Source organism: Poecilia reticulata, linkage group LG22 (genome assembly GCF_000633615.1).
Source record: "Poecilia reticulata strain Guanapo linkage group LG22, Guppy_female_1.0+MT, whole genome shotgun sequence".
Classification (NCBI taxonomy): domain Eukaryota; kingdom Metazoa; phylum Chordata; class Actinopteri; order Cyprinodontiformes; family Poeciliidae; genus Poecilia; species Poecilia reticulata.
In genome coordinates, this window is record NC_024352.1 from 7,119,846 (window position 1) to 7,134,221 (window position 14,376).

A 14,376-nucleotide genomic window follows, 5' to 3' on the forward strand; every position below is an offset into this window, starting at 1 on the left:
GAAACGATGCCGCCCGCGGTCCCATTTGCAGCCGAGACCCTCGGCCCGCCACATGTCCATTTTAAGACCATTCTAGTGCATCAGCTGATCCAGTTCTGTAGAAGACATTAGCAGCTCTGGGAGGTCGATTTACCAGGAAACGAATGCTGAACCTCTCTTTGTTGAGCTAAGTGTGACCTGAACTCCTGGTTTGAACTGTGAGCTGATGTCCTGTCCAACTTGGAGTGGGAACCATCTTTAAAGCAATGTGATTTTTTATTTTTGCATTTATTTTCCCATTAAAGATTTATGTAGATGCTTAATTTTTTTTTTTTTTATTATTATTATTATTATTCCCATCATTTCATTGTTGAAATTAATTCCCCGGTGAAAGCAACTAACATTGTCACTTTCATATGTGTAATTTAATGGATATTTTATCTTTTTGGGGCCATTCTCTGTTTGCCTAAAAGATTCTCGTATGTCATCAGCATCGGCAACAAAAGCACCAACAATAACTGAAGATTATATATTATATCCAGCGTTATGCTTGTATAACAATTTGAACAGTTTTATGTGTGGATATTGTCTTAAGTTCAATATTCAAGTGATTCCACAGTTTGACACACAAAAAATATTTTCTAGTTGTTCTGTATTGGCATATTTTAAACATTTGCTCCTTAATCTTACACAATTTTCAAATGTTTTCCTCTAATTGTTTTTGTAAAGAATTGCAGCAGTCTGTAGTTTCGCCGTGCTGATGAACTTTAATGACTTAGATTTTACAAACGGTGTGTTGCCACTGAATTTACTCGTCTTTCCTCCCTGCCCGCCGCAGGTCATCCAGCGGATATTTTATGTGGTGAACCGCTCCTGGACGGGCCGCGTCACCATGACAGAGCTGCGCAGGAGCAACTTCCTGCAGACTCTGGCTCTCCTGGAAGAAGAGGACGACATCAACCAGATCACCGACTACTTCTCCTACGAACACTTCTACGTCATCTACTGCAAGTTCTGGGAGCTGGACACCGACCACGACCTCTACATTGACCCCAAGGACCTGTCGAGATACAATGACCACGGTAAGAACAGCTTGGAAGCTAAACACAGCGTTCTCTTATGACGCGTCCAATCCCATTTGTTCATTATCCCTCCTGTTATTCTCACCCTTCTGACAGCGTCCTCAAACAGAATCATCGACAGGTTGTTTTCCGGTGCTGTAACCCGGTGAGTGGAAACACACAGAGTGGAGCTGATTACTTCAGCGCCAACGTGGCGATCGATGCGAACGGCTCTGTCTGTTTCGTCTCCAGGGGCAACGCCGTGCAGAGAGAAGGCAGGATGAGCTACGCTGAGTTTGTCTGGTTCCTCTTATCTGAGGAAGACAAGAAAAACCCAACCAGGTATTGCGCAGCTGCTCAGATATCCGTGACTCGCCATCTGTTGTGCGAGTCCGCAGTCGCTCTCAGACATGCAAACACCGACGACCCGTCTCCCATTTGTCTCGGCAGCATAGAGTACTGGTATCGCTGCATGGATGTCGACGGCGACGGCGTTCTCTCCATGTTTGAGCTGGAATACTTTTATGAGGAGCAGTGCGAGAGGATGGAGAGGATGGGCATCGAGCCGCTGCCCTTCCAGGATTTGCTCTGCCAAATGCTTGACTTGGTCAAGCCCGAGAATCCAGGTTAAATATCGTTTAACTTTCTTCATCTGAGAGTCACACACTGATTCCGTGCTCGCATTAAACACATGAACCAATTCCTTTCCTCCAGGCAAGATAACCCTGAGCGATCTGAAGCGCTGCCGGATGGCTCACATATTCTTCGACACATTCTTCAATCTGGAGAAATACCTGGACCACGAGCAGAGAGATCCATTTGCAGTGCAAAAGGTGCCGACTTGTGTTTCTTGTGTGTAACAGGATTTCAAATAAAATCTCAGGACAGAACGTAACAATAAAAATCTGAGTTTTACTAGAGTTGATTGAAATTTTACCAACATTTTCTGACGGAAGGGTTCTCTTCTTCTATCTCTGAATAACAGGTTGCAGTAATATAACTGATAATAAATAATAAATATAAGGAAATAACTTGCAGCATCTATCAGATTAATCTATTTATTATTTACCCTGACATGACTCTTGAAAATTCCCTAGCTGTATTTATTTTGTTGCTGTAGAAAAAAAGTAAAAAATGAAAAAAAAAATGTGTTTCAGGACATTGACAGCGAAGGTCCGGAGCCATCCGACTGGGACAAATATGCTGCAGAGGAATACGAGATACTGGTAGCAGAGGAAACCGCAAACGAACAGCTCCATGAAGGGTACATGCTAACACTTGTATATAGTACCTTTGAAAATATTCGATACCCTCTAAACCACAGGTGTCAAACTCAAGGCCCGGGGGCCAAATCCGGCCCGCCGTAGCTTTTTATGTGGCCCTCTGGACTCCAAATTACATCAATGAGTCCTTCCAGTTTTTCACAAATCTGCAAAAATCACACAAAGTCAACAAATTTCCACATTTTTGCCCTGATTTTACTGCTAATTTTCTCAAAATTGGTCAAAAACATTGAATCCGTAACTGATGCAGCGAGTGATAAAGAGACACATTTAACATCATACATTAGCGTAAATACTGTAAAAAAAAAACAATTATAAATATTTCTTAATTTTCACCACAAAGTCATTTTGATTGCAAAAATAAACACTAAAATAATCACAAATCCTAGAGGAACAGCTATTTACTGATATTTTAACAGTTTTATTGGTTTTATCAATAGATTCTGGTGCAACCGGCCCTTTAAGAACATTCAGATTTTTGATTCGGCCCAAAATAAAAATGAGTTTGACACCACTGCTCTAAACCTTGTCCCATTTGGCCACATTACAACCATAAGTAAGGGGGATTTTATGTAATAGATCAACACAAAGTACGGGGAAGGAATACGATTCTTGTTTTTGTTTAAGAAACTCACAAGAAACGCAGTTTTCAGTTTGACACAAACATTTCGGGGACATGTCAAACCGGTGGAAGAAATCACCACGGTCAGAAGAGGAACCTCTCGAAGCTCATCATCTACTCTCTTTAACCTGGACGTGAAAGCGGGTTGAAGTTGATGATACGATGGAGCCAAAATAAAGGGCAATCATAGAAGAAAGGCTCTTACGGGCTACACAAGAATCAAGACTGAAGAGGAACTTGTTGCAGGGAAAAGACTCAAAACATCCAGCTACATCTACAATGTCACGTATCTGTGGCTGGATCAAAGCGTTTTCAGTGCATATGTTAGAATCAAGATCCAAACCTAATTCCAAAGAGAAGACTGGTAACACATAAACATTTCTGCTCACAGATGTTGTCCATGCCAGTCTGAGCTAGCTTTTGGGCACATTTTGCTGAAAAGAATGGGCAATAAAGTGAAGCACTGGAAGGGGGCAGCTAAGCGTGTACAGATATTTATAAAAGATTTGTGGCTGTAATCAAATTGTGTGTGTTCCGCCTCTTCACCACCCGACTTTCCTGCCAATTTACAACTCAACAAAGGCCAGCGTGGTCAAAAAAGAAAAACATAACTTTTAGATTTTGTATTCAGAGAAAAAAATATTTTTCTTCCATTTCACAATCACGATAGACTTTGTGTTGGTCAGTCAAAAAAAAAACCCATCCCAATAACATGAAAGCTTGTGGTTGTAAAAAAACCAGATATCAAAACTCTTCAAATGCATTGTTCATATGAACTACTTAAGATTGAATATTTGCAAGGATAACAGCATGATTTGCTTTTTTTTTTTCTTTTTTTCTTCAGGACATTTGATGACGACTATGAATCCGAGGAGCTTCAAGTCCCAGGAGAGATTGGGAATAAGATGGAAAAACTGGTCATATCCGACCTGTCGGCATAAATCTCTTTTCGTGGAATTGCTGGGCGTCTGCGTGAAACATAGGATCTGAATGGGGGGGAAAAAAAGGGACTTCCTGGCTCCTCTCAGGAAGGAGTTTCTGAATGCGTTTTGTGTATGTACACTTCTGTTTTACTGCGTGGCGCAACTATGCATTCGCACACACGGACAGTACAATATCTCTGCTCTCTGATCCGTTTGAGAAGACAAGACGGTGACGGCGGAGAGAAAAAGAACTGCTTGATAAGCTCGCCGGAGATTGGGAGAAAACTACTTAACTGTAAAAACAAACAAACAAAAAAACTTTTGTGAATTCTCTACTGACAATCATGCCAAAAGACAATCTGTTTTCTTTCTTTTTTTTTTTTTTTAAGTTTTTACCGTTGCTGTGCCAAAGGTAGGTCGACGCAGAGAAACTTTTAGCTGAGAGCTCTTTAAAGTTGTTAAAGCCACTGCCGCTGAGGATCAACAGCGCTCTCCTCCCTGTGACGTACGCGCAGACCCGGCCCTCAGGAACATGCTGCGTGTGCAGTTTGTCACTGCGTTTTTGGTAAAGGAAGTTGTTAACACTCGAGTCCCCTCTGGGAGAGGTCATGTAACAGTTCGGGGACTATCGCAGCACCGACTCCTCTATGTGGCCAGTATGGGCTACTGCACGGATCAGGATGACTGGGTTTTTACTTCCCGTGTTGGTGTTGGTGGTCCGGTCACCCCCCCTCACTGCCAGATCTGCTCATCCTCTCCTGGACCCTCCCCCCCCACCTCTCCGTTTGAGGTCCCAGACTATAACGTTTCAATCCCTGCATTTCAGATGACATTGAGGAAAGACGCACGTGAAAGGAAGCGCTCTACCAGTCGTGTCAAACTCTCTGGTAGGGTTGTCCAAACATTTCCACGTGTCACCTCTGTGACGATGCAAACAGTATATTTTATTTTAGGATACGTGTGTCCCTCCTGCTGGTCTCCTTCAGCATTTTTTTTCTTTATTTTTACACTTTTATATCTCTAATATGCTAGATCTAACAACTAATGTCTCCTGTCCCCATGCACAGGCACAGCCCAGTGTTATTAGTTATTAAAATAGGTCAAAGGGTATAAAAAAGGATTTTATTTATTTTATTTTTTTTGCAATTTCATCCACCATGTTGAACGGCTGTCTGTTAAGCATCTTTTGTCCAGATGTTGTAAGTTTCCATTCACATGTGCGGTGAATAGTGACTAAACTTTATGATTTCCATATTTGTTGTTAGACAAAAACACTTTGCAGTTAAAAATTATGAAGTTATTTCATGCTGAACATGCTGCTCTTTTGTTAACATTTTAGCCTACACCATGTTGTTGGTGGCTTTTACCCTATTGAACATAACGTACACAATGTACCATAGCTTTTCTGACATCTTGTCTCAATAACTCAAATCACACAGGTTGAGGAAAGATTCCTGATAGTGTTCTTGTTTTTTTAATTAGATCTTTTTTAAAGTGACAGTTAAAAATTTTGAAGTGAGGTTCTATAAAGTTTATCTAGAGTCAAAGTCAGTAAATAACTCCCCCAATTTAATGAAAATCCAGATTAATTGAAACTGGAGGTGGAAGTTAGCAACTAGGACCAAATTTAAAATGAAAAAAAAAAAAGGTAAGTGTTAAAAACTAATTAGTTTTCATTCTCTGTTTTCTTCTTGAAACTGTCGTCCTGTTTGCATTGGATTGTTTTGTTTTTTTTACAGACCAATCAGTGAAATTTTACCTAAAAGACATCGAGGTTGGAGGCAGTGCGTCACAATTGATCTTCCTGAATGAAACTACAGAACTGACCACAATAGTCTGCTTTGGTCTCAGCCCCTCTTGGACTAGCTGTTCGCTTTGCCCTCCAGGACCAACCAATCTGGATTGAAACTAAACAACAATGACAACAACTCCTTAATTTTTTTTTTTAAATATCCATTTAAATGATGTTATTTACTTAACGCTGCACTCACGGGGACAAGTGCCTGTGTCTTACCCGAGCTAGCGCCATGTGAAGGCTTACAAATCACAGACGGACAAGTGTGTTTTAGGAGCGCTTGTTTGGTGTTGCCATTGAGGTTGTGCTGAATAGCTTTGCATTGCACAGGTTTTGATTATTATAAGTTTTTTAAATCAGCAGTAGATCTGGTCTCGTCTCAGATTCACTGCTACGTACCTCCTCTTGTACACAGCTTGCATTCAAAGGGATTAAAAGCTGCAAAGATTTACGGCGTCTCCCTGAAACTCTCCAATTCTGCTTTATACCGATTGTAAATCTATCTTCTGTATTAAACTGTACTTTAACAACTATTATAATATAAGCCATTAAGCCATTCGAGCTGTGATAAGCCTGATTATTTTATGACGCGTCATGATTTGTATTGTTGTGCCACTGTGTGGCTTGGGCTGGGGGGTAAATTATGGTAGATGTGTGTTTGTTCGCTTTTTAGATTTGTGGAGTTTTATCGCTAGTATTAGATGAAATCCTCCTTTTTCTCCATTCTGACAATCACACAAACAGAAACCTTTAAACTTTCTCTCTCTCACTCACACACACACTCATGCACACTCATACACACTCACTCTCTGTATGTGAAAAGAAGTGGGTTGTTAACATTTCTGTTCTATGCAATGTGTCCCGGTGCTCAAATGCGACGCGTCACAAAACAAGAGAAGCCATGCAGGACTTTAGCGTTACATCTCTGTAAGGAGAGAGGCAGGAAGGACTTTTATTGTGACATTCTTCCTCGTGTGTAGAGAAAACGGGAGGATGTTCATCGTTGCATATTGTGTTGGCATGCTTTTTTGTTCTTTCCTGCTTTCTTACTTGCTGACTTTCTTTCCCTTTTCTTATGCTGCCTTTATCTGACGTTTATGGTTAGGACATTTTCAATAAAGCTGCTTCATTAATCCTTCTTGTACTTGTGTATTTTCTCCACACACATCCACACAAAAGGTCTTGTGCATTTAGAAAGACATAAAAGTTACAAATGGGGTGAATACACAGACCAGTGGAAGATGTCTGACAGCACACAAAAAAACAAGCTCAAAAAACAACATATCATGCCCTGACCTAAAGAAGAACCTGATGACAAACAAAGTCACAAACACAAGCCTAGAAATTATTACAAAGCCACTTCTAAACCTTTGGGTCTTTAGCCAAGCACACAGACACCCATTATCCACAAATTATGATTGAAAACATGGAAAATGGGTTAAAGTTCCCAAGAGTTCTACTAAAGACAATTGAGAAACATCTAAAGCAGCTGTAAACCTCACTTGCATAGTGGTCGCAGTTGACATGACTTTTTTAAGCAATTGACCAATCACAGTCACAGTTTGTCCCGAAGTACACGCCCCTTTATCTGGAGGAACTCAACCTCAGTCAACATTGCTGGGGTTCATCATCGCTACGGTCCTGCCGCCATAGAGATTTCAAGAAAAGTAGAAGAAAATCCTGGTCAGACGATGTCAGTGGGGAACAATCCCAACAGCTGTGTAGAGGGCAGAATACAATTTAGTTAGTTTTGTTGAAAATGGAGAATAATGCCTCTAATAAGGCTTATCACTCAGAGTGACTGTAAGCAGGATTATCTTCTGAGGCCTTATTGTTCTGAAAGCAACAATTGTTCCAAGAATGCTGTAATAGCTGGCACGCCGCCACGCTGCGATTTGCACATGAGCAATCTGCCTCCCATTTGAAGGTCAGAGTTGACTGCTCATTGTTTCAAAAAAATGGCACTCATGATTGTTTTTCACAAATGTCAGGGGGCGAAACAATTAACCAACCAGATCCGTGTACCACCTCCTGGAGTCACAGACATTCCACGGACATGATCGCTGGCACCCACACAGCGACGTGATAAAGTGATGTCACCCCACTCTGGTGTCATACGTGGAAGGTAATCTGTAAGAAATAACACATGACAATGTTGGCAGAGAGAAAACGAGCACAGATAGAGGCAGAACACCAAACTTTACATGAGCCATTTGGGAAATGGACGAGAAAAGAGGGCAGGGAAAATGCAATCAATTTATCAAATCAAGAAAAGAAGAAGGGGGAGAGAAGGATGTACTTGGCCAGCTTAGGGTTCCCAAGAAAGCAGAGCGATGACCTTTATTTGCGCATACCGGCGATACAAGAAACATGAGGTTTGGATTCAGCTGTCTGGAAAAGTTCTGGAAAGAGCAGCAACTGGAAATGATTCAACAAAAAGTGACTCAGTCGCAGAGAGTTTTGGATTCCAATAATCGTCCCTGATGAACGCCAGACTCGGAGTGGTTCGATGAAAAGGATATCAAAGGAGTTGGTACCCCTAAAGACACTGGGCCTTCCTCCCTTGGTGGATCACCAAATACATTTTGAAGAAACAATCATGTCTTCTGCAGCCACGTTTTTAACTTTCAGGAAACTGTGATGTGAAACATCCCGTGTTCCTCGAAAGGTGTGTGAATACAAACGTCCCACAACCACGTGGCCATGCGTCCACCGTTTGGCATCAAAGAGAGTACAAGAGAGCTTTTATTTCTTGCTTCTTGGATGAACATTCCTCCAAGAAGCAAAACTGCAGCTTTTCAGACCTGTTTCATGAAGTGTTATGAAACCTGTTAAACATGCAGAACTCTCCAAGATGGACAAAAAAAAAGAGTCTTGAATCCGATAGGTTTATTTTGATTTTTCACAATAGTTGTTAGGTGAATGTAGAAACGGCGCCACCTTTTGGCTGCAGATGACAAGCCTCGGAGTCACAATACAGAGGTAGCTTGCTCTCGAAGTCAGAACGAAAGCCGCTTTTATGTTCGCCTAGTAATGCCTTTGTTTGCTAGTTAAAATGTGCAGGGTTGGGATTTATCACAGTTTATTTTCTAAATTGCAAAATACTTCCATTTTGAGACGGCTTCTGGAAACCGCTCTGCTTTCTGTTTGCAAACAGAACAAGTGCTTCATTTTTATGGTAAAATATGTGACCCGAGGACTAAAGGCTAAGACGTATACCGTGCAGACATAGGTGACATGTTTGATGACCTGCTCACCTGCACTGGAGTACTTAAAAAAAAAAAAAAACTAACAAAAGCAGAGTCAAGAGTGTTTGGAATGGCAGACTGAGGTTGAAAAGGAGACAGAGAGAGAAAGAGGGAGAAGAAAGGCAAGTCTGCTCTTGTTGGTGCGAGTGAAGATTTCCATTAACTCTTTTGTACCCGTGATGCAGTGAATTCCACCACTGCATGTATGGGAGGAAGTAGCTTGCACACACACACACACGCATACACACACGCTCCTCCACATCTCTATCTATCTGTCTGCTTGGGCCTCCAAACATTTATGCTACATGCACGCTTAGACATAACAGATGCAGATAAATTCATAAATAAACACACACGTGTAAGATGTTAAAGTTGAGCAAGACATAATTAACATTTGGAAAACCGCACTGTGGCAATGGCAGCATTTCCCTGCTCTCCCTTTTTTTTCTGCTTTCTGTCTGCTTTGGAAACATACAGTGCATATATCATCATATGGCTGGAGACATACCGCCTACTTCAAAGACCTTTGGCGAGCTGAGAGTGCATGATTATAGAGAAAGCAAGGTTTAAAGAGTCTCCGAAAAGGAGGGGGGGGGGTAAAAAAAAATCATTCGGAGCAGAGATGAAGAGAAAGAAAGAGAGAGTAAGGAAGCAGCTGGGATGGTGGTAGACATCTGGGAGTCGTGGAGGTCTGGCCCTCGTATATAAGGGGGAAATGACTCCACGACTGGTCCAAGATCCGCTGCTTTCAATCTTCCCTCTTTGGCCGTCCTCAACTAATGCGCCTGCCCTTCTGCAAAGGTGTCTCCCAAGGTCGCTCGCCGCATTAGTGCAAACTGAAAGACTGTACGCTTAATTTGGCCCACTGACCAACACTGTTTCCATTGTGCAAAAATCCTGGCAACATGTTGTCGATATTGTGTTACAGTCCATGTTGCACAATTCACTTTTCTCTTGTAAAAAGCTTTTCTCCAAACTTATCTGTTTTTCTTCAGTCATGTCTTCCCTTTTGTGCTGTTATGCAGATGGTGAGAATGCTTAGAAATATATAAATGAGATATTCCTGACGGGTCTCGAGATGCTGGAGTATATTTGAAAGAAAACTGAGCAAAAGATTCACACCTCTTGTAACATGGAAGATTTAAAGGGAAGACAAATGGAGCCAGGCAGAGGGATGACTTGGGAGGAAACCTGGTAGAGGCTGCAAAAACCTGAACACTACCCTAGCCCTAACCCCAGGTACCAAAACATATCGGTGTTGTAAAATGGCCTAATCAAAGTCTAGGCTTTAGTCAGAGTCAAGATTTGTAGTGAGACTTGAAAATGTATGTTCAAAGAAGCTCTCTGCCCAATATGGCTGAAATTTTAGTCACTACCTCTGCATGTATAACAAGATGCATAAAGACTTGCAGCCATGATTGCAGAGCTCATTGACTCGGGGGACGTTGAACACAAATGCATGCTAGACTTTGCAAAACAGTTCAAGAGCTCATATTTTCCTGGCTAAGATTTCCAAGATCATTGCCAGAAACAATCTACCCAACTCTCCAATGCAACATCACAATGCAACATGACTGCCTTGTTTTGTCGTGTTGGAATTTCAGGCTGGAGCAAGACAACCTTCCTAGTGTCGGGCCAGGGGGTATTCCAGCTTGGAAACTCCAACTTTTGAGCTCAAATGGAATGCACCATTATCCCATCAGTTATATGACACAGAACAGGATCGTGAATAAGCTCGGGGTGACATCATTCCCAGATCATAAGTCCTGGTTCTGAGGTTGTTGAGACACAGCACAAACACTGCTGGTATGCGTAGATTAGCCATGAATGTTATGAAAAAGCGGTGGTGATTCTCGTAGAAATAACACCCTTAGTAAGTCTCGCTTCACCAAGTACAATAAAAGTCTCACAAATCACTAATTGTTTTTTTCTTCTTTCTTTTGTGAAATAATCCAGTTCAAATTTGAACAGTACCACGTTTTAGATGTTGAGGTGAAGATCATCAGCAATTCCAGCTCTCTCAAATTACTCCAAAATAGCTCTGTTGAGTGTTTTCAGTCAGAGGGTTCTTCCTGACTGTTGTAATACTGACCGCTACAGGACATCCTCCCTACATGCTCATCATCTACAGCAACTTTTTGAGGTAAACTTGCACTATATAATTATATTGTGTAATCCCTTTAGAATTTTAAAGAAAAAAAAGGTATTTTGTAATGGAAATGAATCAATTGTATCATTATGTCATCTTTCATTCTTTAAGGTGTTTGTAACAGAAGGCATTTCAGTTCTTCTTTGACGCAACGAGATAAACAGTAGTAAAAGTGTTTTGGGAAACCTGAACAGAAAATTGTATTTAAGTGCCTGTGGCATCCCCATGACGGAGTGGCACCCTGGGCAGTGAGACGTATCTGATGGCAATGCTGAGAAGGCCTAGACTTTTCGCTGAAAGCAGATACTTATCGCTATAGCAATGGCGTTTTCCACATTAAGACAAAGCTAAAGAACTAACAGCACCATCAGAAGCACGAGCAGCCTGAGTGAAAAGCATTAACATCTCAGGAGTTTCTGTCCTTCAGATGACCTCGCAACATATGTCAAAATCAAAATATATAACCATTGCTGCCGTCTTAAACAGTGTCAAAAGACTGAGGTCTATGAGCAGCAAGCAGATGTGGGTGAGTCTGGTCTTACCTGTCCACAGGGGAAGGCGTTTTCCCCCGAACATCATGGTTCGTCTGGCAGGACCTTTCATGCAGGCTCTTCTGTTTGCTGTAACACAGAACTCATGTTTGGCAGGAGGTAGAGCAACAGCAATGAGCGAACAAGAAAATCAAAGCATGACTAAGAGTCAGCTGAGGAAATCACCTACAAATACAAGCACTTTTATTTTTGCGTTGAGTATAACGCTCCAGTTTAGTAGCTGCAAGAAAGTCTGAGAGTTTGAAAGTTTGAAACAAGGACACAAGCAACGATTCCATATCTATTGTGTCTTGTAAAAATTTGCATTTCCCTTGAAACTTTTTCACATTTGATCACCAACTTTTATGTGATAGGCCAAAATAAAGTGTGATTTTGAAATATAGGGCAATTCCTGTTATACTGAGAACTTCTATAAACGTGATCGACTCTTGTCACAATTTCCTAATAGTCTCTACTTTGACTGGGCTGTTTTAACACATGTGAACCACTCCCTTGTAGCGCTGGCTGCATCCCTGGGTCTGTCCTGCCGGAAGGTGAAACTCGATCCCAATCTCAGGTGTTGCATTATCTGAAAAGGCTTATTCTTTAATTTAGATGAAAAACTCTGACCGGCATTCCTGTCACTGCTGAAGAAGAAGAGCATCTGCACAGCATGATGCCCCCACCACTATGTTTCACCATAGCTTTTGGATGAAAAGCAAACTTTACACCTCATTTAATTAAAAGTTAACATTTTTTAATTAAACTGGACTTATAGTGCAATTTTTCTCACCACTCTTTAGGTTTTTGTTGAACAGTTGGATTTATACTGGAATAAAACCACATGGATCGATTCTTTTTACTAGTCAGGTGACTGCTGAAGGGAGCTGGCTGGATTTTATTTAGAGGTGAAGTAGAGTAAAAAGAGGAAGACTAAATAATCAGAACAAACTTTCCAGATTTTTATTTCTGAAATTCTTAATTAATCTTCCACTTTAGCCAAATAAACATTCGTTAATTTTGGAGGTTTAAAATCTCGAACAAAATATATTAAGTTTTGTCTTTGTCACATAAAAATAGAAAGTTATACTGCTACAAATAGGCTTGCAGCAGTCATTTATACAGGACGTCTTGTAAATATATTTGCATATTTATACATTGTATACATTACAATTTATATCATAAAATTGATGCACCATGTACGACACTTTAAACAGCATTAGCAAGAAGTCCATTAAATAAATAACTGTAACAAGATTCTGCCGAAACCTCCATAACTGTCTGTAAAAGCCTGTCTAATGGTTTATAAAAAAAACTACAATATTTAGGAACAGACGCAGAAAATAGAGAACTGTGAATTTTTTTGTTGGTTAGATAACAATAAAGCTGTAATTTGTTTCATAATTCAACAAAAAAACACTTTGTGTTACTGCTGCAGTGTTGCATCGCTGCAGGCAGAGGGCTCCACTTTCAGTGTTTGTGCACATGTAGAAAGTTGTTTCTGTACAAGACGAGCAGGACGTTTTTTTTTATAGTTTTTTGCCTGCCTCCATATTAGCTCTTTCTTGTTGTTGAGTACATTTTAATGAATTAAACCGAATCCAGTTAGTATCCCCACCAGCAAAGAGCCTCAGTAACTGATTTAGGATTACAGTATTGGCAGTTTTCTTAGTGCAGTTGCAGGAATGTGTGAGTGTTTTTGTATGTCTGCCAGCACAGAAATCTAGAACTCCAGGGCAATGAGTGTATTTGGCTGAGTCTGCTCGCTTAAAAATACAGCAAGGATTACCGCAGGAGACAAGTATGTATGAACTGGCAAAATGATTTGAATAGTTTTTGCACTTGTTCTTCTTGAAGGTGCTTGTGGTTCTGTAAAATCTATTCAATCTAGTTGTGAAAAATGGAGTTGTGGAAGAAAACATAAAGAAGAAGTTTTTGTCTAATTCACTCAGGGATTGTTAGTGTTCATTTGAATTTAATTTAAGAGCTTTACATTGAACATTATCGGACTTGCTTTTTTTTTGTGGCCCAATAAGTGTAAAAAGGAATGGATGAATGGGGAGATAAATGGACTGACTGGTGGATGGATGAACTCTCACTGGCCCTGATTTCCAAATGAGGAAAAGTATAATAATCACAATCAGCCTTGTTGTTGCATTTTTAAAAAAATAAAATCCTCTTCATATACTTTGGTATTAACATACTACCCTAATCTTCATACATATTGTACTTCATACATACTGTAATGTTTCGAAAAGCCATTAACTGGTCCGCTTCTTACATCACTAAAACATTATTTCTATAGACGGATGGATTGAATTATTGTTTTCTTTTGTTGCGTCTTTCTTAAAAAAAGATGCTTTTATTCAGTTATTTTTTTAAAAATGTATAAGAAAAATAAAAATGTTCCTGTAATTGACAATCTAATTGCTCTTAATCTACATGTCTGTATTACACAATATGTGTTTTTAGTAATGAAGTGTGCAACAATTACTTTAGGCATTGAAATATTCAGATAATCGCTTTTACATAGAACAAATCACTTACCGTATTTTCCGCACTATAAGGCGCACCTAAAAACCTTCAATTTCCTCAAAAGCCRACAGTGCGCCTTATAATCCGGTGCGCCTTATATATGGACCAATATTGAGCCACAACAGGTCTAGCAACTATGCAGCCGCCAACTTTATTTTCCCCCGTAGAAGAAGAAGTGGGTGCATGCTGGGATAGTTGTCAGAACGCTGGTTTGTTAATAAAGTTTGATAATACATTTAAAGCCAGGGGGT

The 14,376-nt window shown here is 40.4% G+C and overlaps 1 protein-coding gene across 2 annotated transcripts in view; it reads left to right on the forward strand.

Moving 5' to 3' along the window:
* ppp2r3a (protein phosphatase 2, regulatory subunit B'', alpha) overlaps positions 1-6,798 on the forward strand; it is a 65,973-nt gene extending 59,175 nt beyond the window's left edge. For both annotated transcript variants that reach the window (XM_008399219.2, XM_008399220.2), the window contains 7 exons: positions 818-1,061; positions 1,158-1,206; positions 1,293-1,382; positions 1,491-1,666; positions 1,755-1,873; positions 2,198-2,304; positions 3,790-6,798. In XM_008399219.2, coding sequence (XP_008397441.1) covers positions 818-1,061; positions 1,158-1,206; positions 1,293-1,382; positions 1,491-1,666; positions 1,755-1,873; positions 2,198-2,304; positions 3,790-3,886 — 882 coding nt within the window. In that variant the 3' untranslated portion in view covers positions 3,887-6,798. The remainder of the gene's footprint in view (positions 1-817; positions 1,062-1,157; positions 1,207-1,292; positions 1,383-1,490; positions 1,667-1,754; positions 1,874-2,197; positions 2,305-3,789) is intronic.
* Positions 6,799-14,376: the final 7,578 nt, after the last annotated feature.